This window comes from Trifolium pratense, linkage group LG5 (assembly GCF_020283565.1).
Source record: "Trifolium pratense cultivar HEN17-A07 linkage group LG5, ARS_RC_1.1, whole genome shotgun sequence".
NCBI classification, from domain to species: Eukaryota; Viridiplantae; Streptophyta; class Magnoliopsida; order Fabales; family Fabaceae; genus Trifolium; species Trifolium pratense.
Genome location: NC_060063.1, coordinates 8,880,836 through 8,906,701, shown reverse-complemented (window position 1 = coordinate 8,906,701; position 25,866 = coordinate 8,880,836). Strand labels below are relative to the sequence as shown.

General features: G+C 34.7%; 2 protein-coding genes across 2 annotated transcripts; one reads left to right on the top strand and one right to left on the bottom strand.

Moving 5' to 3' along the window:
* Positions 1-7,637: 7,637 nt before the first annotated feature.
* Positions 7,638-11,704, top strand: LOC123885995 (probable flavin-containing monooxygenase 1). The gene is made up of 5 exons (XM_045935337.1): positions 7,638-8,202; positions 8,275-8,305; positions 8,649-8,824; positions 9,522-9,886; positions 11,075-11,704. Exons 1-5 carry the CDS (start codon positions 7,762-7,764, stop codon positions 11,430-11,432), a joined length of 1,371 nt encoding a protein of 456 aa, XP_045791293.1. The 5' UTR covers positions 7,638-7,761; the 3' UTR covers positions 11,433-11,704.
* Positions 11,705-12,004: 300 nt separating this feature from the next.
* On the bottom strand, positions 12,005-24,464 carry LOC123885147 (mitochondrial amidoxime-reducing component 1-like). Its single transcript, XM_045934414.1, has 8 exons — positions 24,264-24,464; positions 23,868-24,017; positions 21,623-21,799; positions 21,299-21,390; positions 21,153-21,217; positions 20,957-21,059; positions 12,429-12,539; positions 12,005-12,350 (listed from the first exon to the last, which is right to left on the bottom strand). The coding sequence occupies exons 1-8, from the start codon at positions 24,403-24,405 to the stop codon at positions 12,219-12,221; spliced, it is 972 nt and encodes a 323-aa protein (XP_045790370.1). The 5' UTR covers positions 24,406-24,464; the 3' UTR covers positions 12,005-12,218.
* Positions 24,465-25,866: the final 1,402 nt, after the last annotated feature.

Below are 25,866 nucleotides of genomic sequence, written 5' to 3'. Positions count from 1 at the left end.
CTCAAAATTCAAACTCAAATCCAAATGAAATTTTTGCTCTCAAAATCATAGATCTGGAAAATCACAACATGCCCAAAACCTCTTCTTTCTTCTTCTGCCTACTCTTAAAGAATAGCGATTCCGTTGAACTTTGCGATGCTTAGTTAGTCATATGCGGCGACTTCATCGACGGTTTTGGCTACCCGGTGCATAGCGGCGGAACAAAGTTGTATGAGTTCGCTTCTTGATTTCATTTTTGCAGACGGTGGAGGGGCGGAGGTGGATCGATAATTGGAAAAGTTGCTTTCTTAGAGATCGATAATTGATTTAGAAGCATCCGTGTTTGATTGAGTTGCAAAAACTGCTCTCTCTCTCTCTCTCCCTCTCTATTTTGATCTGTTTGGATGTGTTTTAAGGAATAAGTTTTTCTGTGTTCAAGTTTTAATTTTTGAGTTTAAGTTTTAAGGTGATATTGTTGTGAGAGAGTTTTTCTGGTAACTGCATTTCAATGGATTTTTCTAGATTTATGTGATGAACTCATGACAATTGTGATGAAGATGGTGAAGAAGGAGATGGAAGAAGATGTATTTTCGATGAACTCATTTCAATGCTGTTGCAGATTTTTTAAATTTTTTTTTTAAAAAATAAAAATGATTTGGAATCATTATAACAATAAAAAAAATTAAAATAAAATCCACATATGCGTGCCACATCATCGAAAATAAAGATTCCACATCTAGTTGGCAACTTAGGGGGGTAATTGAGGGAATCTTCATATTACAGGGGGGTAATCACAAAAAAAAATATTGCAGGGGGTAATGCAAAACTCGGCTATTTTGCAGGGGTAAAACCCTATTTACCCAATTTATAAAGATTGTCTTGAAATTTGTTTTTTCTACAAGATTCTGCATGTTTTTAAACTTCACAATCAACTAGCACTATAGAATTAATGAAAGGAATATATGTAACGCAATGGATTGGGATGAAAATTTAGACTAACCAAAGAAGATAGACGATAAGTTAAACAATTGAATCGAAAGGGTGAATAAATAATTCTAATAGTCCAGAAAATGGAATATGAGAAGATAGAAAATGTTTAACAAATATCCTTACTAAGGGTACATGTTAAAAAAAATAAATGTATAAATTATTTTGTAAAACTTATACATTTTAATTTTTTAAATATTTATTTTTTTTATGTTATAAAATACCAAAAATTTATGTTAAAATATCTTAATATGTCCCATAAATTTTTTGAGGTCCCTTTTTTTCTAAAGTCTTGTGCAGCCAACATATGTGACACATGCATATGGCCAGCCAACTACTTGTCAATGTTGTGTTAGTTTTTCAAACATCATAACAAGGTGTAAATCATGATGGGTCCAATAAGATTTTTTTTTATGGACCGGGTCCGATAAGATTTTTTTTAAGCATAAAATTAAGAGTGTTTTTGGACGGAGTAATTAGAAATTTAGAGGATTTAGAATACTAAGCAATTCAAATGATTCAATTTGAATTACTTTCATTTTCAAATTTGTTTATTTGGACACAGTAATAGAAAATTTTATTGTAGCTATTTTGGGCCACTTCATAAACTTGAAAAGTTTTAGGACAAATTTTAAAAATAGGGACCTGACGATGGTTCTGCAAGTGTACAGAATCGTTACCAAGTAATAAAGTAGTAAGTTATCGTCTCTACAGGGATTGTGCCAAAGCTACCAGTTTCGGTTAGGAATTATGATAGTTTTGCTTTCGCTTTGTTTGTTTGTAAAAGGTTTTGAGACAGAGTTAGGGAGTATAAGACTAAAGATAAAAGAAAGATTTCAAGATGATAAAAGTAGGTTAAGTGCTTTCGAATTCCTCCCCTATTTATGCTTGGTAACTGGCGCTATATCTGCTCACTATTGACGTATTATATGGAGATTAATTTCTATTAAAGTAAGCCTAGTATAACTATACTTACTTCTATTGTAATCTGTCTAAGGTGAATCAATCAAACTAGGTTTAGCCTTCGTTATTTCTTGTCATTACCTTAACGAGTTCAGCCTTTAATGGGCATCATTACCTTTAGAGGTTCCTAATTTAACAAGTTCTCTAGCGTAACTGATTTCCTAATATCAATACAGAATTTAGCTATGTGTAATTCTTAATCTCTAACCTCACCGCAGAATTTAATGATCTCATGTATGTGGGTTATAGTATCCCTTTGTTTTTGAAGCCTTAGATGTGTCACGGTATCCACTTCGGCCCTAGTTACTAACAAAATATGCGTACGTTCATATAAGCTAGTGTATAAAACGATAAATACAAATACTGACAGATAATAAATGAATAGCAATTTGTATATAGACATGGAAATAGCCAGATTACATGTTCTCAAGCATTCCTAAGGGAGTTCATCTACTTGCCCTAACCTAAAGGGACTTAGCTACTATTAAGCATATTGAACAATAAAGAAAACATGCATAAAAATAACCTCGATTCCTTGCGGAGGAAGTTTCGTCTCCCTATGGTGGGGGAAAGTCTCCCTCTCCTGAGAGCTCCTTGGCCCTCCTTGCTCCTCCTCCTTTGCTCCTTAGAGAGCTTATAGTTCTTTAAACTTCTGAATGAATAATTGTGAAGGAGGAGAGCTCTTTTTATATTTTTTCAACTGGGTTTGGGCTTTTTCCTGCAAACCATAATTTCCATCGTAGCCACGATGGCGTTCAAATTCGCCTCATCGTGGCCACGATGGATGTTATCATGGCACGATGAAAGATTTTCTCAGATTCTCTGCGTGCTTTTGCTGTCATCATCGTGCCACGATGACAAGTCATCGTGGGTACGATGGTTTGTGCGTTTTCGGCCATGTTTATTTGTCATCGTGGCCACGATGTAACCAATCGTAGCCACGATCACGTCCATAATTTGATTTTTGCTCCAACACGAAAGTTGTAGCTCTTTGTCTTATCTTTCCAACGCATAGTCACAGGCCTCAATTAGACACTCGTATCTCTAGTTATGGCATTTTTGGTACGATGTGCATATTTCTTCATCGTTCTACGATGGCCATCCATCGTGGGTACGATGGATTCTTCAATTCCTTTCTTTTTTGCCCTTTTTTATGCATTTTCCACTTTTCTTTATTCTTAGATAAGTAGCTTCATAACTTTAGGTATTTGCTTGTATTTAGCCTTCAATTGTTACTAAAACTACTCTAAAATAATACTAAATACATCATATAATTGACTGTCATCACAACCCCACACTTAAACTGTTGCTCGTCCTCGAGTAACGTGCCTGCCAAACAAAATCGTCAGTGAAACAACAAATAACTCAGATGACAGACAATTCACAACCTTTATATTTTGTCGGCAATGGTACCACCGATCTTCACTGCAGCGATCATGCTCAATCAACACTCGGTACAAGAGACGTCATTATTAGAAAGTACAACAGATGTCCACAAGAGTCCATAGTTCAACTTTTTCTCTTTCATATTTTTCGCTCAATATTGAAAGGGTATTTCTCAATCAACGTGAGACCTACCATTTTACCATAGGCTTGCAAGGATTCTAGGCAACCAATCAAAGTTAAAACAAATACGCATTTTTAGAGGTGTTTATGGGTTGTAACGTGGCTTAGGTAAATGTAGGATATTTTTGGGAAAGTAGGCTTAAAAATATTGGAGTTAAGTATGACTACTTGTCCTTATTTAGGTGCAACCTATTACCTGAGGTACCTTTTTGATGAAGTACAAGAGAAAATTTTCTTTTTGAGGACCTGATGTGTCTTTATGTGGTCCTTATTCTATCACTATTTTCTTTTTTCTTTTTATAAATTTTTTGAAGAGACTATTTTTTTATGGAATTTTTTATGTATTCCGTCTCTTTTTCATTTGTGATAGTTCTCTTGTATACCACCCCACACTTAGATGTTGCTTTTTCCAGGAGCAACCCCACACTTATAATGTTGTCAAGACAAGAGAACTAGATCTCTACCTAACTCCAAAGAGGGTAAAAACTTTGTTTTTCAGGTCTTAGGCTTATAATCTGGTTTGTCACTGAAAGAAAAATGATATTTAATTTTTACGGCTCAAAGAGGTTAGCAAAGGATAATAATATATATGGGTGGCTTGAAAAAGGCTCTCGGTTAAATGAATAAAATGCCTCAATGTGTATAAGTTAAACCAATCGGTCAACAGAGAATAATTGCAAGTTCTAGAAAATAAACAAGTACACGGATATTCTCATAAGTGTATAGAAAGAAATTGATAATACCGTGGAAATATTTGGCTCAAATTCTCACTTGGCTTCGGTATCTGGAAAGTCGAACGTTTATCTCATGGACACTATCTTCCTTACTCGTCTTGCTGTCTCTCGAACTTTTGCGCTTTCTCGAGCAATCACCTGAGTGTTCTTTGTATTAAGGTGTGAATTGTTATCACAAAATTCATTTTTGTCGTCGCACTGGAAATTTGCCTATAGCTTTTAACATGCACTCAATAATAAACAAGCAAATGGTGAGCTAAACATTAGGGGGCCGTCAGCAAATGACATTCATTACATGAAGAGTTCATAAATGAAAAAAATAAAGATAGGAAGGGAACAACGAGAATGCTCCATTATTAATACCCGCCTTGGGTTCAGCTCCCTATTCTGTAGGACCATGATGTTATCTATTAAGTCTTGACCTTCTGGTGCCTGCTCTGATGCTTAGTCATAATCTATCATCACAGCTTCATTGATGTTATAAGCTGTCATCCTTAACTCGTACTCAGAATTTCATCTGTGTTGCGGGATGTGATGAGGATGATGATGCAGATGTTTTGTTACCCCAAACTTTGATCTTTGTTGCAACCTTGTAATTTCTAACCCACCGTGTCACCCACTTCGCAACGTGAATGATCAGGGTTGATAGTTAACTTTGTCATCTTGTTACTTTAGTCTGGTGGTACTTTTGCTGCCACCTTATAATGCCTACCCCACACTTAAAATGTCGCTTAATTCTGGGGTAGTCATTCATTCCTTGGATCAATGGTCAGCTTGTGACATCTCACCCTCCTACTTGGATTGTTTGTTTTACCATGGTGTAGTTGGAGGTGAGGACACATCCTTATGGTCCGTCTTGACTGAATGAAAATCTGAAGGCTATTTTTGTATTTTTTTTGGTGCATTGATGATATTATTTGAGGTTTAATGGATTTATAGAAGTTTTTGGGAATGGAAGGGTTGGATAATGGAATTTTTAGTTTTGATGGAAAAGTTGGGTTTTATGGATTTTGGTGATCGGATGAGTAGAAGGTTAAGAAGTGGAGATGATGAATGTGAATGTTTAGATTGGTGGGTGTGAATGGAGGATAACAGATGTAATGGATTCTTCTATTAGCCAAGATGTATGGATGATGGTTGAAGGGTGATGGAAAGTGATGGTAGTGGATATTTTGCAACCCGTATTTATTTTTTCTAGCTTCCAGTTCTTCATCGTGTCATGAGTAGCATCACGGCACGATGGCTTGTTCCAATGCCATAGTTTTTAAAAAGTTTTAGTTTCATCGTGCCCAGTAGGAAAGTTGTTGCACGATGCTCTTTGGAACAGCCATACAAAAATTCTTTTTGGCTCTAAAAAATTTTGTAATCCTTCCCTTTTGAAAACATATTTTTGGTATTTTTGGATTTTTTTTTCTGAAAAACTTTTAAATTGCGAGAAACTAAATGAAAGCGGTAAAATATACCTTGGGTTGCCTCCCAAGCAGCGCTTCTTTAAAGTCATTAGCTAGACTTTCGAAGACTGTTAGGGCGTCTTATATGAGATGTGGAATATATCATCCGTCTTCTTCCTCTTCTTTGTTAAGAATCCCATGAACTTGAGGAAGAGAAGATGTTGCTTCCATATCCTCTCCAGCTTGATGTTAGCGAACAAAGCACAAATAATGTCTATGACTTTATCAATTTCTACTTTTTCCTCGGCTTTGTCGCTAGGATACTCTTTTTGTTGGAAATTTTGCTCTTGAATCTTCCTTGGTTGGGGTTCAGCTCCCCAATAGAAATTTTCATCCCGTACGTTTGACGTTTCTTTTATAGCTTCTTTGTCACGTCGGTCCATTTCTATTTCAACCAATTGCCTTCCCGCATCTTATGCTTTCTCAACTAGATTACCGCATTGAGCTTCAATTTTATCAAAGGAAGCTTGATTGGTCTTCATGAAATCGTCCAAAATATTTTGGAGTTGAGAATCATAATTTGGAAAGAGCTTGTCTTGATCCTCCTCTTCATCTTCTTTTTCATTATGTGCTTCTTCCATGTTGCCAGTCATAACCAACCTGTCTGTAAGAGATGGAGTAATTAAATTAATGTTAGAATCTAAATCAGAGAGCGCATCTTCAATGTTCACCTCCCCAATAGAACAAGGTATTGGGAGACTTTTTGTGCCGTCCTGCTTTGGTTGAGGTTCCCTTCTGAGTATTGCGCTAACTTCTTCGTACATGGATATGCATTCATCTTCCAAAAAAAATATTTTTTTTTTACTCAACCTGACTTGTTACATCTGACGATATATATAGCCAGATATATATTTATTTTAGTCAATGGAGTTTATCACTTTGTTTACTCATATTGTCGTCACAGATACACTGATGGTTAACTAGAAAAAATAAAATAGCTCCTTGAATGTGTCATTGTTTGCTTGGAGATTGCTAAAGGACAAATTGTCATCTAAGGATAACTTGTTGCACCGTGGAAAGAATCAGTTTGACTATGTGTTGTGTACTTGTGTTTATTGTGGAGTCGTTGAAACCTCCGATCATTTGTTTTTCATTTGTAAATTGACATCTCTTTGATGCAAAATTATGCATTGGTTGGGTATATCTTGCCCTGTTTCAAACTCAACTAAATGAGGTTGCTATGCAATTTTGTAATGCTTATTTGTTTGGAAAAGAAGTTTATCAAGGTATTCAAGGAGTTTGGTTGACTTGTTGGTCTTATTTAGAAGGAAATAAATAATAGGGTTTTCTCTAATCAAGGGATCTTTGCCGATGTGTTACTTGATAAGGTTAAAACTCTTGCTTGATGGTGGTTAAAGACTCGACAGAAGAATTATAATTATGCTTTAAATATATGATGGTTAATGACTTGCTTTCTTTTTCTAAAATCTTAGAACATTTTTTCTTGTTATTTAATATATTCATTTAGCTTCTTAAATCATTTGGCTTCTTAAAAAAACAAAAACAAAAAGGACGAACTTATGTTAACATCAGTAACGTAAAAGTCTATACTTGAAACTTTTAACAAATTAAAACTTAAAATAAATATATATTTTTAAGAGGCAAAAACCTAAAATAAACGAGGATGAAATATGAAATTAAGCACTAATTATTTTTTGTCCCATGGTAGTTGGTACCTACTTTAATATATTTGAATTTTTGTATTATTTTTTCATAGTACAACTTTAATATAATAAGGGTCATGCTAGGGGCACTAGTTAAACATACTAATAAAGGAAATAAATGATAAATTTAATGATGAGAGAGAATAACTTTTCACATCATTAAAACATTGAATGCACAATTTACGAGATAAAACTTCTATATTTGTATCCTTAACTAGTGCCCCACTGTTTAGCATTTTCCATATAATAATATTGAATATAAATTAAACGTGCAAGAAACAAAACTTATAAGATATCATACTACTACACTCAGTCCACACAATTTTCCCTTTGGTACCTACAACAAAATTTTGAGTTCATAAAATTTATTAGTACGAGACAACACAAGGGTTAATTAATCACATTCATATATATGAAATGGAAAAAAAAGTTGCAATTGTTGGAACAGGAATAAGTGGCTTACTTGCATGCAAATATGTTCTAGAGATTGGTTTACATCCAATTGTATATGAAGCTGATGATGAAATTGGTGGAGTATGGAAGCAAACTATTCAATCTACCAAACTCCAAACAAACAAAGAATTCTATCAATTTTCAGATTTTCCGTGGGATTCTTCAATAAAAGAAGATTGTCCAAGTAATCAACAAGTGTTACATTATGTTAAGTCCTATGCTCAACATTTTTCTATCATTCCTTACATTAAATTCAATTCTAAAGTCATTGATATAGATTATGTTGGAAGTCAATCTAATGAAGATATTAAGTCATGGGAATTATGGGGTGGTAATGGTAGTCCTTTTTCCACCAAGGGTACATGGAATCTTGCTGTCCAAGATACTAAGAATTTCACCACAGAGGTATATGAATTAAAATTTGGTTTAACTTTAATTTTCTCACATTTTTTTTACATTTGTTGTTATTTTGGACAGATCGTTCGGGAGAACCCGAGATCAACTCCTGGTGTCATCTCATTTAAATGCTCTTAGATAAATTCAGACAAATTATGCTTTCTGCATATGGAGTATAAAATGATTTAATTCATTTTCTCTACAACAGTATATTTAAGATGACAAGATGACTCAGTTTAATTTATACTGTTGTAGAGAAAATGAATCATGTTAAATTTGTTCAAAATTTTGTAACGATATGGTCCTGCTTCTTTTAAAGTGGACAATTCATTTTAGAATGTAAAATAAGTAATTTTAAAAAATCCAAATCCAGTTAAGAAAGACTATATTATTAGTTTTTAAAAATAACTAGTTTTGATTATTTTTGTTTATTAATCCATTTATCACCTCTATAGGAGTCACTCATCCTTGCACAATTATCCCAAGAACCATACACTGGTTTATCCCAGATTTTAAAATTGGGAGCATTAATCTTGGATTCTTATATTACAACCGTTTTGCGGAGCTTTCACTTCACAAGCCTGGAGAACCATTCCTACTTAGCCTTTTGGCCACTTTACTTTCACCACCGGTAAGATCCATTCGAATATCACAACTTAATTACAGTTTTAGTCCTCTTATATTTAAATACTCGTGAAATTAATCCTTATTTTAAAATCATTTAGTTTTGGACTCTTGATTATTCAGATTTTTATACCTAAAAATAATAATTTAATATATTTTAAGTGATATAGCATATAATCGATTTGGTTAGATTTATTTTCATAGATTAATTATTTATATTTTATTAATTAAACTAAAAAAATGAATAATTTTTTAAATTGAAAAAGAAGTTTTAATGAGGTTTTTGTAATTCCACCACTTTTATTATCTATTTTTATTATTAAGATAATTTTTTTTACTTTGTAAAAAAAAAATAATGTTTTTACTTTGATTGATATTTATTCAAACATTTTTGTTTTATATTAAAAGTGATAACTGTTCACCTTCAAACCATTTTTTAGATCATGTTAATACAAAATATTTAATGCTTAAAAAATTGAGTTTACAAGTTTTAATAAAATGATCACATTTATCTTCTTAACGTGTGCTTTTAAGACACGTGTTAACATTCTTCATAAATTTTGCATTTATCAATCCTCACTTTATACAAGTCGATTTCGTAGGGTTGAGTTAGACCAAACTCTTAGAAAATTCATATAGTGTGTGTGCGGTTTAAAATTGAATTGTGTGTGCTTTAATCTAATAATAGTATTTTCAATTTTTAGAGAATGGGAATTTCAAAACTTGTTGAAACATATTTAAGATGGAAGTTGCCACTGAAGAAGTATGGGTTGATACCTAATCATAGTTTTCTTCAAGATACCACTGCATATCGAACTGGGGTGCTTCCAGATTTTTTCTTTGACAAAGTGAAAAATGGATCCATTGTTATAAAGAAATCACAAAGCTTTAGCTTCTACAAAGATGGTTTAATCATTAATGGTGAAAGTAAACCCCATGAAACAGATCTAGTTATTCTTGCTACAGGATATAAAGGTGACCAAAAACTTAGAAGCATATTCAAATCTTCAATATTTCAAAATTATATAAATGGGTCCCTAAACTCAGCAAATTCAATTCCCCTCTACAGGTAAGTTTGTAAGTGTAATCTATTTTTATTTTTATTTGGTACAAGTATAATTTTTTTTTAATCTATTGTTTTTACTCCCTCGAGTTATTTTAAATAGAGACACTTCACTTTTCTAGATTTAATTGAATAATTAATGTATCTAATATATAATAGCACATTAATTATTCAATTAATATATAGAAAAGTGGAGTCTGTCTTAACAAAAGAATTAGAGGGAGTATTGTAGAGTCATTATTTACATTTATATTGTGTGTGCCATATATCTATACTTTTAAATTTGATAAAAGAAATAGTTTGGGGATCTCCAACTCACCAACATTTTTGTTCCATTAATTCCCTAGCAACATATTAGGGAATGTGTGAGCTGAATCAAGATCCTCTCTATTTTTTACTCGAGAAAATAGAGAGAATTCTAATTTCTGTGTACCGGTTTGAATGTTCTTTGCACAAAACTTAATGACAAGCTAGGATTAAAAATACGAAAATGTTAGGAATCAAAAAGAAAAATAATTGTTTATGGAAATTTGTTAGTATTTTAACTGTGAGTACGTAATACTTCTACATTAGATGAAAAAAATGAATGGTTGAGCAATATATATATAAATCTATATACCTAACGACTTAGGATGGTTAGGATGTGACGAGGCTATGATTGTTCAAGGTTCAATAGTTACACCGTTAATAATATCATATTCTACCAATGTTTTTTATGAGGTTAAATATATTTTTCGTTCCTATAAAATTATCGAATTTTGGTTTTTGTTCCTATAAAAAAAATTACATATTTTCATCTCTACAAAATTTTCAGTTTTATTTTTAATCCCTAATGAAAAAAAATTTGATATGTTTTTTGGTATTTTAACATAATATGGACTTATAGGTTTAACATAATAGATAGGCATAGTATAAACACTTTTTTTTTTTTTATAATATATAGAAACATCTTTAATATAAAAGGTTCATAAAAGTTACATTAAATTGAACATAATTTAGTTAATAGGAACTAATAACAAAACAAAAAATAATTGGAATGAAATGTGATTTTTTTTTAATAGCAACGGAAACTAAAATTCGTTAATTTTATAAAAATGAAAAACATATTTAAACCTTTTTATATGATGTGCAATTTTTTCCAAATATCTATTGTACTACTTACTACTCATGCAAAAATGTGATTTTTTTTTTCAGGCAAATAATTCACCCTCGAATTCCACAACTTGCAATAATAGGATACGATGAGAGCTTATCAACTGTTCTTACTAATGAATTGAGATGTCAATGGTTAGCACATCTTTTGAATGAAAACATTGAACTACCAAGTGTAAGAGAAATGGAGAAGGATATAAAAATGTGGGAAGACAACATGAAACAAAATACTAAAAATTTTAATAAGAGATCATGCATTGTTACTTGTGGTATATGGTATAATGATCAATTGTGCAGAGACATGAAATGTAACCATCTAAGAAAGAAGAATACTTTTGCTGAGCTATTTGAACCATATGGGCCTACTGATTATAATGGTCTTCTCCATAAGTGTTTGTGAGTCCGAGGAAACTCGGAAGAAATATCAGGCCAATACTTCAAGACAATAAGAGATAGAAGCCACATCTTCATCCAAAGTTTTATTATTTCATAGTCGATGTGATACTTAACTACTGACTCTTAAAACCTAATAAGAAGTGAATTCATCTATGGTTGATTGGTTATTTTGTTTCCTTCTTTATATAATGTTATTTGTTTTCTTTTGATACCTATAATAAGATCTTATTGTATTTTTCATTTGTGAAGTACAAAATAAGTGGTGTAGTAAGAAAATTATGTTTCAATGTTCTTTACAATAAATAAATTTTTTTAGTTTGTTAGAGTTAGCTAGCAACTTCCTTTTATATGATATATATATGCTATAATTTTCTTTATTGAATTGGCACATGTTAGAGATTTGATAAATCTATGTCGGAGAATTTGTGGGACTTACAATGTGAGTTCTCTCATTTTAACCAAATTTTTTCCATTCACAGAATTCAGACCAATCACCACCTGCATAAGGGGGGCAAGACTCTTAATTATTACTTAAACCAATTCATTCTTGGTCTTCACATATGAACAAAAAGAAAATTAAAAATTGTTGTAAATATAATTTTATCTTGTGTAATCATTTATATAGTCTTATTCAACCCTTTAATTAAGCATAAAGTGGTCTATTTAAACACTTTAGTAATCATACACAAAGTACACTTCTAAAAGAATATTCAGAAAATTATTCCCAAATGAAAGGGCATTTAAAGCAACTTATACTCATAATTGATAAAGTTTGTGTCATTGTATCCTTTTAAGCTGCTGCTTCTGCTGAAGAAGAAACCTTTTTGTTAACATAAACAGGATCTCCCAATTTAAGCACTTTTCCATCTCCTTTAGCAGAAGAGTCCCTCCAATTCCAAACTATATTCTGACCAAAGTAAACCTGCAACACAACATGTCACTTGAGATCAATGAACAAAATGGACATTTTCATTTTAAGTTTGATGAATGAATATCTGACCTTGTTTTTGTTTTTATCATTTGGTCTTATGACTTGGCCAGACCTAAATTTCATCATAGTTTCAGTTGGTTCAGATCCTCCTATTGCTGTTTCTTGATTGATTGTCGGCACCTGACCATAATAAGAATCTTTAATGTTAGAACAGAAACCCCAATTCAAAAGAATAAAGATACGTAAACCACAAATAATGAAGCACGGACACTCCTCGGATTAGGTGTCCTGGTGTACACCGATGCGACACCGACACTTATGATTACATTGAATTGTGTCATTTTCTCAAATTATTATTGGTGTCGAAGTGTCGGTGTGTGTATCGTGTCCGTACTTCATAGACCACAAACAATGAACACAACACAATATGGTAACGAAGTTCAGCCTATTTGATACGATCATGAGTTCCCTAAACATGTGGAAGGAAACTTATAAAAAAAATGCACAAAAAAATATTTGGATGAAGATGCTTGAGCCCAACTTGAAGCTCATTTCACATGATAAGAAACATCTTTGGGCTGATTTATGGTCTAATAATATTGGACTAAACAGAAAACAATTAAGTCTAATTTTCTTTATTTTTATTGTAATTTTCGTTTTTGGTATTAGAAGGGTTTTTAGATGACCTTTAGTTGCTCCCTAGGCTCATTATATTGGCTAGTGGGAATTTATAAGCATGTTAGTGGGAATTTTCTAAGTCCTATGATGAATGTATGGTAGTGGACAATAAATCCTACTATGTAAGGATAGGCTATAAATAAGGCTCTCATGTACTTTTCAAAGACAACTTTGAATATAATCTAATTTGAGAGTTTCTCTTTGAGAACTTTTTCTTTGTTCTTGTGATAAGAACATTGTTCTTGAGATAAGAACTTTATAGTGTTGGTTCTACCGGCAGGTCGCGGTTAGGGTCGCACTTTCTTTGATAACTTTGGTTCCACCGGCAGGTCGCGGTTAGGGTCAAGTTCTCTTTTCCTTGATAACTTTGGTTCTACCGGCAGGTCGCGGTTAGGGTCAAGTTCCTCTTTTACCTGTTTTCAAGACGATCCTAAGTGGTCGCTTATCAGTTGGTATCAGAGCTTCGGCTCTTGAAATCAGGTTTGATCTATCGTTTTTTTTTTATCTTGTTAAAAAAAAATAGTTGAAAAAAAAAATGGAGAAAGAAATGCATGTCTCCATGAAACATCTGGAAAAGTTATTATTTCAAGAATTTCAAAAGCTTCATGAAAAGTTTGATCGCATAGAGAGAAATTATAGAAAAAATTATAAAAAAAGAGACGGAGAAAAGGAGATAGAAGAATGAAAAGTGAGGGACAAACGAAAAAACATATTGCAAATTTTGATGTATTTTGGGGTAACTTCCAAAATAAAGAGATTGGTAGAGAGAAAAGAAAACAAGAGAGCAAGGAGAAACTTGAAAGTGAAGTGAAGGGAGAAGAAGAGATTATTGAAAAAGAAATTGAGAACATTTTTGTGGCTATCGAAAATGTCACCATTCCTAAGAGTGAGAAAGAAAAAGAAGAGATTATTGAAAAAGAAATTGATAGCATTTTTGTGGCTACCGAAAATGTCATCATTCCTCTTAATAATGTTTATTTTACTTCTTGTACTCTAAAGTCTTTATCTCAAGGAGAAGTTATTGAAGAAAATAGAAATTCCAATTTTTAGAGAAGTAAAGAAAAGGAAGTAGAGAACATAGAAAATTGTGATAGAGAATATAATGATGTTATAGAAGTGGAGGAAGAAAATATTGAGAGAAAAGAAGAAAAGAAAAATGAATGTAAAGTGAAGGAAATTTATGAGAGGAAAATAAACGAGAAGGTTGAAAAGGATGACAACTTTGAGAAGATTGAAGGAAAAAAATTCAACTTGCAAAAAGAAAGGGAATATCCAAAAGAGAGAATTTTTGTTACTAATCTTTTAGTTATTTATGCAGGTTTGGATTCGAGGACAAATCCTCTTGAAGAGGGAGAGAATGATACAATCATGAGTTCCCTAAACATGTGGAAGTAAACTTATAAAAAAAATGCACAAAAAAATATTTGGATGAAGATGCTTGAGCCCAACTTGAAGCTCATTTCACATGATAAGAAGCATCTTTGGGCTGATTTATGGTCTAATAATATTTGACAAAACAGAAAACAATTAAGTCCAATTTTCTTTATTTTTATTGTAATTTTCGTTGTTGGTATTAGAAGGGTTTTTAGATGACCTTTAGTTGCTCCTTAGGCTCTTTAAATGCTTTCTAGTGGTGCACTAAGTCATTATATTGGCTAGTGGGAATTTATAAGCATGTTAGTGGGAATTTTCTAAGTCCTATGATGAATGTATGGTAGTGGACAATAAATCCTACTATGTAAGGATAGGTGTTGAATATTGCCTTGAAATAATGTAAAAATCAGAAAATCATGTTTTGGTAGTCTCTGCCTGCTCACGCCCAGGCGTGGGAGCTGACGCCCAGGCGTGAAAAACTGGGTTCAACTCTGCCTGCTCACGCCCAGGCGTGGGAGGCTGCGCCCAGGCGTAGTGTCTGCGGGCCTATATATATGTTATGCGTTTTCTGACTTTTTTAAGGGGATTTTAGGGTTTCAAAGGCTAACAAAAAGGCTAGGGTTGAGAGATTTCATCTTGGGAAGACTATAGGGTTAGGGAAACATTCTATCACCTTGGGAAACACTTTCATATTGAATTTCTTGGTCACGGGAAGAAATTCGGGCTTAGGGTAGATTTAGGAAAAACTCTAAATCTTGTAACTCTTGTGGTGAATTTCATTGTAATCAAGGAAGAACTTTGATAGTGGATCGGAGAGCTGCTCTCTCCCCCATAGTAGGTCACATTGACTGAACTGGGTAAACAATTCTCTTGTGTTCCTTTTTTTCTTTATCGCTTTATCTTTTGATTTGTGATTTTTATTGCCGATCTCATTATTTGATTGCTTAATCGTTATTTGCTCCACACATCAATTATTTTATTGGTGTGATTCAATCCGAATTCACAACAATTGGCGCCCACCGTGGGGCAAAGGATCAAACGATTTAAGTATCATGGGTTCTAAGTGGGACATTGAGAAGTTCACCGGGAGTAACGACTTTGGGTTGTGGAAGGTGAAGGTGAGGGCAATATTAACACAACAGAAGTGTTCAGAAGCATTGTTAGGAATTGCGAACATGCCTAATACTTTCTCAGCAGCAGAGAAGAATGAGATGAATGATAAGGCATTGAGTGCCATTATCTTGTGCCTCGCGGATAATGTGTTGAGAGAAGTAGCAAAGGAGAGGACTGCTGCAGGGATGTGGTCGAAGCTTGATGCATTGTATATGACCAAGTCCTTGGCACATAAGCAGTGTCTGAAAGAACGGTTGTTCTTCTATCGTATGTCGGAGAACAAGTCCGTGGTTGAGCAGCTTTCAGAGTTCAATAAGATTATTGACGATTTGGCGAACATTGATGTGAATTTGGAGGACGAGGACAAAGCTTTTCACCTATTGTGTGCTTTACCTAAGTCATTTGAAAATCTCAAGGATGCATTGCTTTATGGCAAAGAAGGTACTATCACCTTGGATGAAGTCCAATCGGCTTTGAGAACCAAGGAGATGACTAAGATGAGAGACTTGAGGATTGATGACAGCGGAGAAGGGCTGAATGTGGCGAGAGGAAGAAGCGAGAACAAAAGTAAGGGGAAGGGAAAGAAGCATAGGTCCAAGTCTAGGTCAAAGGGTGATGGTGGTGGCAAGTTAAAGTGCTATCATTGTCATGAACCAGGCCACTTCAAGAAGGACTGCCCTGAGAGAAGGGGTGGTGGTATTTCGTCAGCTCAAATTGCCGTTAGTGAAGAGGAAGGTTATGAGAGTGCAGGAGCATTGACAGTTACAAGTTGGGAACCTGAGAAGAGCTGGGTCATGGACTCGGGGTGCTCATATCACATTTGTCCAAGAAAGGAGTACTTTGAAACTTTGGAGCTTAAAGAAGGTGGAGTCGTCCGTCTAGGTAACAATAAAGCGTGCAAGGTTCAAGGTATGGGTACTATTCGTCTTAAAATGTATGACGATCGTGATTTCCTTTTGAAGAATGTGAGGTATATTCCTGAACTTAAAAGAAATTTAATTTCCATAAGCATGTTTGATAATCTAGGGTATTGTACTAGGATTGAACGTGGGGTAATGAGAATTTCTAATGGTGCATTAGTAATTGCTAAGGGGTCTAAAATGAATGGTCTTTACATTTTAGAAGGTTCAACTGTTATTTCTAATGCATTAGTAACTAGTGTTGAAAATGCAGACATAACTAAACTATGACATTTGAGGTTAGGTCATGTTAGTGAAAGGGGTTTAGTTGAACTAGCTAAACAAGGTTTACTAGAGAAAGAAAAATTGAACAAACTAGACTTTTGTGATAATTGTACTCTAGGAAAACAACATAAGGTTAAGTTTGGGGTGGGAGTGCATAAGTCTACTAGGCCATTCGAGTATGTTCACTCGGATCTTTGGGGTGCAGCATCTGTGTCTACTCATGGGGGAGGTTTATATTTTCTTTCAATAATTGATGATTACTCTAGGAGGGTATGGGTTTACATAATAAAGAATAAAAGTGACACTTTTGAAAAATTCAAAGAATGACATACCTTAATAGAAAATCAAACATGAAGTAAACTAAAACTTTTAAGGACTGACAATGGCCTGGAGTTTGTTTCAGAGCAGTTTAATGAGTTTTGCAGGAAACTAGGTATAAAGAGGCATAAGACCGTTGCATACACACCGCAGCAGAATGGACTGGCTGAAAGGATGAACAGGACCTTGCTGGAGCGCGTGAGATGTATGCTGTTGGGAGCTGGATTACCCAAGAGTTTCTGGGGAGAGGCAGTTAACACTGCTGCATATTTGATCAACAGATGTCCATCAACAGGAATTGATCTAAAGACACCTATGGAGGTTTGGAGTGGCAAGCCGGCAGACTACTCTAACTTGAAAATCTTTGGAGCTTTAGCATTTGCACATATCAAGCAAGATAAGCTTGATGCTAGAGCTGTGAAGTGTGTTTTCATTGGTTACCCTGAAGGTGTGAAAGGTTACAAGCTGTGGAAGATGGAGCCTGAAGGATCAAAGTTTATCATAAGCAGGGATGTCACTTTTGATGAGACCCGAATGGGGATGAAGTGCAAAGACCTTGAGAAAAGACCAGAAATGGGGGTGGAGAGAATTCAGTTTGAGGTGGAGCCTTCCACAGATGAGAGGGAATAGGAGGATGAGACTCAAGTACCTGATGAAAGTGGAAGTGATGAAACAACTGTTCCTGACTATCAGCTAGCAAGAGATATGGAGAGGAGAGTTATTCGTCCACCTAATAGACTCGGTTATGCTGACCTTATTTGTTATGCTTTGAATGCAGCTGAAGAAGTGCAAGACTCGGAACCAAAGAACTTCAGGGAAGCATCAGAAAGCATAGATAGTCAAGACTGGCTGAAGGCAATGAATGAGGAAATGCTTTCATTGGAGAAGAACCAGACTTGGAAGCTTGTGCCATTACCTAAAAATAAAAGGGTAGTTGGTAGCAAGTGGGTGTTCAAAAGAAAAGAAGGTATACCAGGGGTCGAAGCACCAAGGTATAAGGCAAGACTTGTAGCAAAGGGTTTTACTCAGGTTGAGGGGATTGATTACAACGAAATCTTCTCACCTGTGGTGAAACATTGTTCTATAAGGGTACTTATGGCGATTGTTAACATGTATGATCTTGAGTTAGAACAAATGGATGTAAAGACCGCATTCTTACATGGAGAGTTAGAAGAAACTATCTACATGCAACAACCTGAAGGTTTTGTGAAAGACAATTCAAAAGTGTGTTTGTTAAAGAAATCTTTGTATGGGTTGAAGCAGAGTCCAAGGCAGTGGTATCGTCGGTTTGATGATTTCTTATTGAAGACTGGATTTGTGAGAAGCAACTATGACAGTTGTGTGTACATGATGAAGAGGAATGAGAAAGTCATTCTCTACCTTCTTCTTTATGTAGATGATATTCTTATGGCAAGTTCTGACAAGCAAAAGATTCAACGGCTCAAGGAGAAACTAAATGGTGAATTTGAGATGAAGGATCTTGGCAATGCGAAGAGGATACTTGGTATGGATATCTTGAGAGACTGGAGTAAAGGTGAGTTGTTCTTATCTCAGCATGATTATTTGAAGAAAGTGGTGGAGCGGTTTAGAATGACAAATTCTAAGGTAGTGAATACGCCACTTGGTCACCATTCAAAGTTGTCGATAAAACAGTGTCCTCAATCCGAGGATGAGAGAAAGAAGATGGAGAGTACTCCCTATGCAAGTGGGGTTGGAAGCATCATGTATGACATGGTTTGTAGTAGGCCTAATTTATCATATGCAATTAGCGTGGTAAGTCGGTTTATGGCAAATCCGGGCCAAGTTCATTGGCAAGCTTTGAAGTGGGTTCTGAGATATTTGAATGGTTCTTTGAAGGGTGGTCTGAAGTACACAAGAACTGATCCAGGAAGAGATGCTTTGGAGGGATATGTGGATGCGGACTATGCAGGTAACATAGACACTAGAAAATCCTTATCGGGTTTTGTGTTTACATTGTTCGGTACGGCGGTAACGTGGAAGGCCAATCAACAATCTGTTGTAGCCTTGTCAACAACTCAAGCAGAATACATAGCCCTCGTTGAAGGGGTCAAGGAAGCCATATGGTTGAAGGGTATGATTGGAGAAATGGGGATTAGTCAAGGATGTGTGAAGATACATTGTCACAGTCAAAGTGCCATTCATTTGGCAAATCACCAGGTGTATCATGAAAGGACAAAGCACATTGACATTCGGTTGCATTTTGTAAGAGACATGATTGAGACAAAAGAGATCATGGTGGAGAAAATTGCATCGGAGGAGAATCCAGCTGACATGTTCACCAAATCGTTACCTAGAGCTAAGTTCAAGCATTGCTTGGACTTGAATAACTTCGTTGAAGAGTAGACGGAGGTTGGAGAGAGCAGCACGGTGGTTGATGAGAAGTCGGCATCACCATTGATTTAAAGGCAAGGTGGAGAATTGTTGAATATTGCCTTGAAATAATGCAAAAATCAGAAAATCATGTTTTGGTAGTCTCTGCCTGCTCACGCCCAGGCGTGGGAGCTGGCGCCCAGGCGTGAAAAACTGGGTTGAACTCTGCCTGCTCACGCCCAGGCGTGGGAGGCTGCGCCCAGGCGTAGTGTCTGCGGGCCTATATATATGTTATGCGTTTTCTGACTTTTTTAAGGGGATTTTAGGGTTTCAAAGGCTAACAAAAAGGCTAGGGTTGAGAGATTACATCTTGGGAAGACTCTAGGGTTAGGGAAACATTCTATCACCTTGGGAAACACTTTCATATTCAATTTCTTGGTCACGGGAAGAAATTCGGGCTTAGGGTAGATTTAGGAAAAACTCTAAATCTTGTAACTCTTGTGGTGAATTTCATTGTAATCAAGGAAGAACTTTGATAGTGGATCGGAGAGCTGCTCTCTCCCCCAGTGTAGGTCACATTGACTGAACTGGGTAAACAATTCTCTTGTGTTCCTTTTTTTTTATCGCTTTATCTTTTGATTTGTGATTTTTATTGCCGATCTCATTATTTGATTGCTTAATCGTTATTTGCTCTACACATCAATTATTTTATTGGTGTGATTCAATCCGAATTCACAACAATAGGCTATAAATAAGGCTCTCATGTACTTTTCAAAGACAACTTTGAATATAATCTAATTTGAGAGTTTCTCTTTGAGAACTTTTTCTTTGTTCTTGTGATAAGAACTTTATAGTGTTGGTTCTACCGGCAGGTCGCGGTTAGGGTCGCACTTTCTTTGATAACTTTGGTTCTACCGGCAGGTCGCGGTTAGGGTCAAGTTCCTCTTTTCCTTGATAACTTTGATTCTACCGGCAGGTCGCGGTTAGGGTCAAGTTCCTCTTTTACCTGTTTTCAAGACGATCCTAAGCAGTCGCTTATCACTATTTTGCCTATATCTGACTATGGAGCAACTGTAATTCCTTTCTATTCATCAAACTTAGGGTTTACAGTAAACTTATATAAAAACTATGAAGCACAGACACTCTTCGGCTCATCGGATTAGGCGTGTTCCAGTGTTGGACACGGGTCACTGCTTTGATACCGACACGACACTTATGATTACATTAAATTATGTCATATATTAAATTATGTCATTTTCTCAAATCATTGTCGATGTCGACGTATCACTGTCCATGTCGTGTTCGGTGTCCGTGTCTATGCTTCATAGTATATAAATAATATGGTCTATCTTTTTTCCAGTACAACTCGCTTTGATCGAGAGTGATCTGCATAACTAGATTTAGAAATAACACGAAAAAGTAGATTGGCAACTGTCATTTAAAAGGCTCGAAACATTATCCAGCCTCTGCCTACATACTACAATAATTAATCTATGTACATTGTTGTGGTACATATTAGAAACTAGCATTGTTAGCTTAAGTTATGGTATACATGTTCTGATGATATGCAAGAAGTTATAAAGTAGAAGAACTCTTCACCTTACAACGGGCGCACAACTTGACACCCTTAAATGAAAACCTGCTTATCTTGATATCTCTCCATAGGTCTTCAGAATATGGTTCACAACCTTCAACAAGTATACTGCACCACATGGCACCAAAATCTCAATTATGTGATCTAAACTAGTAACCTATATATGAAATAATAGACAAGAAGGCATGAACAATTCGATACTTGGGTCTGAAACGATTCATAGGTATAGGTTCTTCTAGAAGCTTGTTTAGTGCATCCAGCGATTCCTGAAAGTAATAAATGAAATAAAATGTAAAGACTCGTACAATTAAATTTATACTTGATTTCCCAACTGCTACTTAACTGACCTGAGATACGAGTAAGAACGGATAACCATCACTGAAGAAGGTTTGGTGCTGTTCCTCAACATAATCAGGATCTACTTTTCTAACTTCCGTAGCTGCATTTCGAAACATTACTCTGAGAGTTATGGTGGTTATTTATATCATGCACATTGTGACCAGCGGTTCATGGAACCATTATTCATTAGATGAATAAGTCAAATCGAATTTGGTTCACATAATATTACACACATTTACTTTGTAAGCAATCATAACATATAAATGAAACAATATTGAAGCGGACGTTATGTATTGTCATTTTCTTATTCTTTAAGGTTTAAAGGAAGTTACCAGTATTGAAGCGGACCAGTTTAGTCGGATTTCCTAAATAATCCGAGAACCACTGTGATGCTTCGGCTCCCTCGTCCCAAGCAGAACCAGTCCATTCCCACACGGTAATATCATCTGCTACTTCATACTGTTTGTTCAAACAAACTTTGAGAGGTTCCATTCCAGGTGCTTTCAACACTGTAACATGAAGAAAGAGACGCTATTCATTAACTAAGCAAAGTTCGGGAAAAAAGATGAAAATCATGATCATGAAGAATATGAAAATCAAAAGTCATTCAGTGTTTCAACTGCTGCAATTTTTTAATTCTCTCAAAATTATGAACAGAAGGAAAGCAAAGCATCTGTCAAATTAAGATTGAAATTTGAACAAAATGTGCGAAATAAAACGCGGAAACTAAAATTAAAAATGCTGTTCAAACTACATAAGATACTTTTAAGGTCAAGCTTGTTTGAATTGAATGTGCATTTAGCAAACTGCTTAATTAAATATTTATTCAATAATAACAACTTATCAAGTCAATTGTGCACAGGAGTTTACGGCAAAAGCATTTCCACATAAGTTGTTTTTCATTATTTTATCTTATAAGCTTATAGGAATAAACTCAGAAGAAGTTATAGGTAGGTTACTAGGTTGTAAGCTATTTCATAAACTCAATCAAACAGTTGCTTATAGAAAAAGCAATGTTTTTGGGGTTGCTCATGAGAAGTGTGTGAGTCACTCACTTTGTTTTCTACCAATTTTGATTTTTGATAAAGACGGAACCGGATCCTCTCCAGCCACTGGATGATCCTGCGCAAATTCCAGCCATTGATTTAAATTTACTGTAGCAGTCAACAACATGGACTAATAGATGGACGGCTCATATCAATGCAGGACAAGAAGCAGGAGAGAAATGGCAGGAGAGAATCTAGATCCGATAAAGACAACGAGGTGGAAGTTTTTTCATTACGTAAAGTTTAAGTAAGCATCTGATGATGTATATGTCAATGCCTCAAATCATCAATTACTTATTTTCAAATCTTGTTTTGGATGATGTTAAAAAGAGTTTACATTTTCCATTTAGGGTAAGCAGAAAAACCAGCTCACCAGATAGCTCCACTACCCTGAAAAGGATATACACCTTATCATCTCTACCCAATTGTGATTTCTGTCTTTTCTCACTAATATATATCTTTGGTCCCCACAAGATCATTTTTCTTGTGTTAGTATCTTTCATCAGTTGCTGTTTATTTGAAGCTAACTATTGGGGAGTACAGGACCAGTTAGACCTTAAGCATTGACTATACGGGTCAGTTCTCTTATATATCCAAGATTTAGTCCGTTTATGGTCGATATAAGACTTGAACCCAACATGTGTGCCACAACCAATGTGATGTTAATTGGGAGACTCCGCTAAAGGTTGTCACTCGGGTTTTCTGGTGGATATTAGTCATTGATAAAGGTGATGGATACTTCACACCAATAATATGGTTAAAAAATAATAACTCTATCTCCTTACTCCACTAAAGTTTCTTTGTCATGTTTCATGTCATTGCACATGTAACATCATTAATCTCATGAATTATTTCATGATGAGGATTGAGGAATACTTCTTCTCAAAGTATTAAAGATCTGGATTGCATTTAAAGGTTTACTTTATCAAAAATTGAACTTTTATATATATCAACTAGAAATCAAACTCATGTGTTTGACTCAAACTCGAATTGGTTACACAACTACAAAAATGTCAAAAACCGATCTCTTTCAAAATCTGGAGTACATTTAAAGGTCCACACTATATTAAAGTTCGAACTAGAAATCAAACCTATGTCCACATTCTAGGGAGTCACTCTGCTTAAGTAGTACCCCGGAACACTAATTAATATGATCCTTAAGTAAAAGGATATGAGAAATGCTAGCAGCACACTCTTTAACACACATTTTCCAACACACCCTCTTTTACCAGTATCAATCGAAATTTATGTAGGTTCCACCAAACATGAGTAGACATAAATTTGATGGGACTCGTGAATTTTAATCGATAAAAGCAAATGCATTAAAAGTGTGTTGCTAGCATTATTAAGCTTATGTTTGATACAACAATGGATACGTTAGAATCACAGGGACTCACCGTAATTCTGAGATACTTATTATGATACCAAACATACTCTCAAATTATGAGAAACACAAGTGTCAAAAATAATTAAAATAAATAAGTAAAAAGTATGATATGTTGTGAGAGAGTATAAGAAAAATGTAATATACCCATAAAGGAATCAGTGGTAGGTTCCCAATGTTCAAGAAAAGCTTCAGGTGGAAGTTCAATTTCAACCAAAGCAAGTTTTGGTTCAACTCTTTGAGTACATGCTCTTCCTTTTGAATTCACAACCACCCACTGTCTATCCCATCTAAGTCCTATCATCAAATAAAAAGCATATTGAATCAAAAGTTTCAAATAAATTTAAATTCAAATTGTCCGCACAAGCTTAGCTCAGTTAACAGGGATATCACGTCATATATTATGCAAGAGCCAGCGTTTAATCCCGGACACTCCGCTTATTTACCTTTCAGGTGGAATTTCTATCAATTAGCTACCGGCAAAAAAAAATAATTTAAATTCAAATTAAAAATAAAAAGTATAAGAAAAAATATGGTACCAACCAGAAGGAGTGAGTGGAGAATGAGAAAGAGAAATTCCACGACATGACTTAATTGGGTATATGAAAATGCCTGAAATTTTAGCTTCTGGTGTTGTCGATGATTCTGGTGTTGTTATTGTTGAAGTTGAAGCTGCAACACCCATTATTTTTTCTTTCTTGCTCTGTTTTTTCTCTTTGTTGTTTTGATGATGATAGTTGCAAATTGAAATATATAAATAGCAGAGTGAGTGGAACAGAAAAGGAAACTTTAAATTTTACACGTGATGTTACACTTACAACAACGTGTGTTATTTGGTTCGGTGAAAAATATATTTCAAATACCAAAACCGATTTGTCTTTGTATTGATTTTTTACACGGTCAATAATAGTGATTGCTATACACCGTCAGTGATTCAGTCTGACCAAGTTCTATTCACCGAATCTATTTTTTTAATTAATAACCCTAAATGACATATTTTTGATTTTGTTTACTATTCATATGATCTCCTTTGATTGTATTGTTTTACTACTTCTTCCGTCCCAATTTGATTGACACAGTTGACTGTTGTGCACTATTCACACATGTTGCTTTGAACTTATTTTTCTAGTAATAAATAAAAATAAATATTAGCATATAAGATGTTGTTTGATTCGTCTCGATGAGTATTTTCAAAATATCAAATTTTTATAATTTTTACTATTATACAATTAAAAATATTAACCGTCAAAGCTATGCATCGGGATGCGTGAAATAGTCAACTATGTCAATCAAATTGGGACGGATGTATATGCAAATATTTGCATGTGAAATGTTGTTTGATTTGTCTCAATTAATATTTTCAAAATATATAATTTCTATAATTTTTAATAATAGATAATTTAAAATATTAATGATTAAAGTTGTGTATTGACAAACATAAAAGTGGTCAACTAAGTCATTTATTTTGGAACACATGGAGAGGGATTACATATAAATGATATAACTGGTCGTAAAATTTGTTTCGAATAATACTTTTAAGATAACGTTTTGTTAACACATTCTCTTAGAATACATGTTACAAAACTGGGCGCTTCTTCAAATGATGTTTTTTTTTTTTTGAACAAGCCAAAATGAGATATATATATATATATATATATATATATATATATATATATAAATAAAAAAATAAAAAAGTCTATCAGGACAAGACGTGCCAAAAAGACTAAACAAGGTTACAAATAAAGTTCAAAAATACAGGAACCAAAAGAAACTAAACAAGGCCTAAGCAAAGCAAAGGACAAGACCACCAACTATGGCTGTTCAAAGCTAAAGTGCTACTCGTCACTTTCAACCACCTATAAGAAAACGTCTTGATCTTGTCCAACATATGATGCACCGAGTTTGCTGAGCCCTTGAACAATCGATGGTTTCTTTCAGTCCACACAACCCAAACACAAGCAAGCCATATGAGCTGCATAAAAGAACGTCGTGCTCGAGAACCACCTGCTGAATCCGTAAACTAAATAAAGTGGTATGAAAGAGTCTGAGCAGTCACCACAAAAGAGCCAATCCAGGAGCTGACAAGAGACCAAAGGGAGCCATAGAAGCTACAAGAGAGGAACAAGTGCTGAGCCGACTCAACCTC

What these genes read in the sequence shown, in the direction of transcription:
- LOC123885995 (XM_045935337.1), top strand. Translation starts at nt 7,762, where the DNA reads ATGGAAAAAAAAGTTGCAATTGTTGGAACAGGAATAAGTGGCTTACTT. An exon ending in CTAAGAATTTCACCACAGAG is followed by an intron (nt 8,203 to 8,274) that starts GTATATGAATTA and finishes TATTTTGGACAG; the next exon opens with ATCGTTCGGGAGAACCCGAG. An exon ending in AATTCAATTCCCCTCTACAG is followed by an intron (nt 9,887 to 11,074) that starts GTAAGTTTGTAA and finishes TTTTTTTTTCAG; the next exon opens with GCAAATAATTCACCCTCGAA.
- LOC123885147 (XM_045934414.1), bottom strand. Translation starts at nt 24,405, where the DNA reads ATGGGTGTTGCAGCTTCAACTTCAACAATAACAACACCAGAATCATCG. An exon ending in ATGAATCGTTTCAGACCCAA is followed by an intron (nt 21,060 to 21,152) that starts GTATCGAATTGT and finishes CATGTGGTGCAG; the next exon opens with TATACTTGTTGAAGGTTGTG. An exon ending in ATGATAAAAACAAAAACAAG is followed by an intron (nt 12,351 to 12,428) that starts GTCAGATATTCA and finishes GTTGTGTTGCAG; the next exon opens with GTTTACTTTGGTCAGAATAT.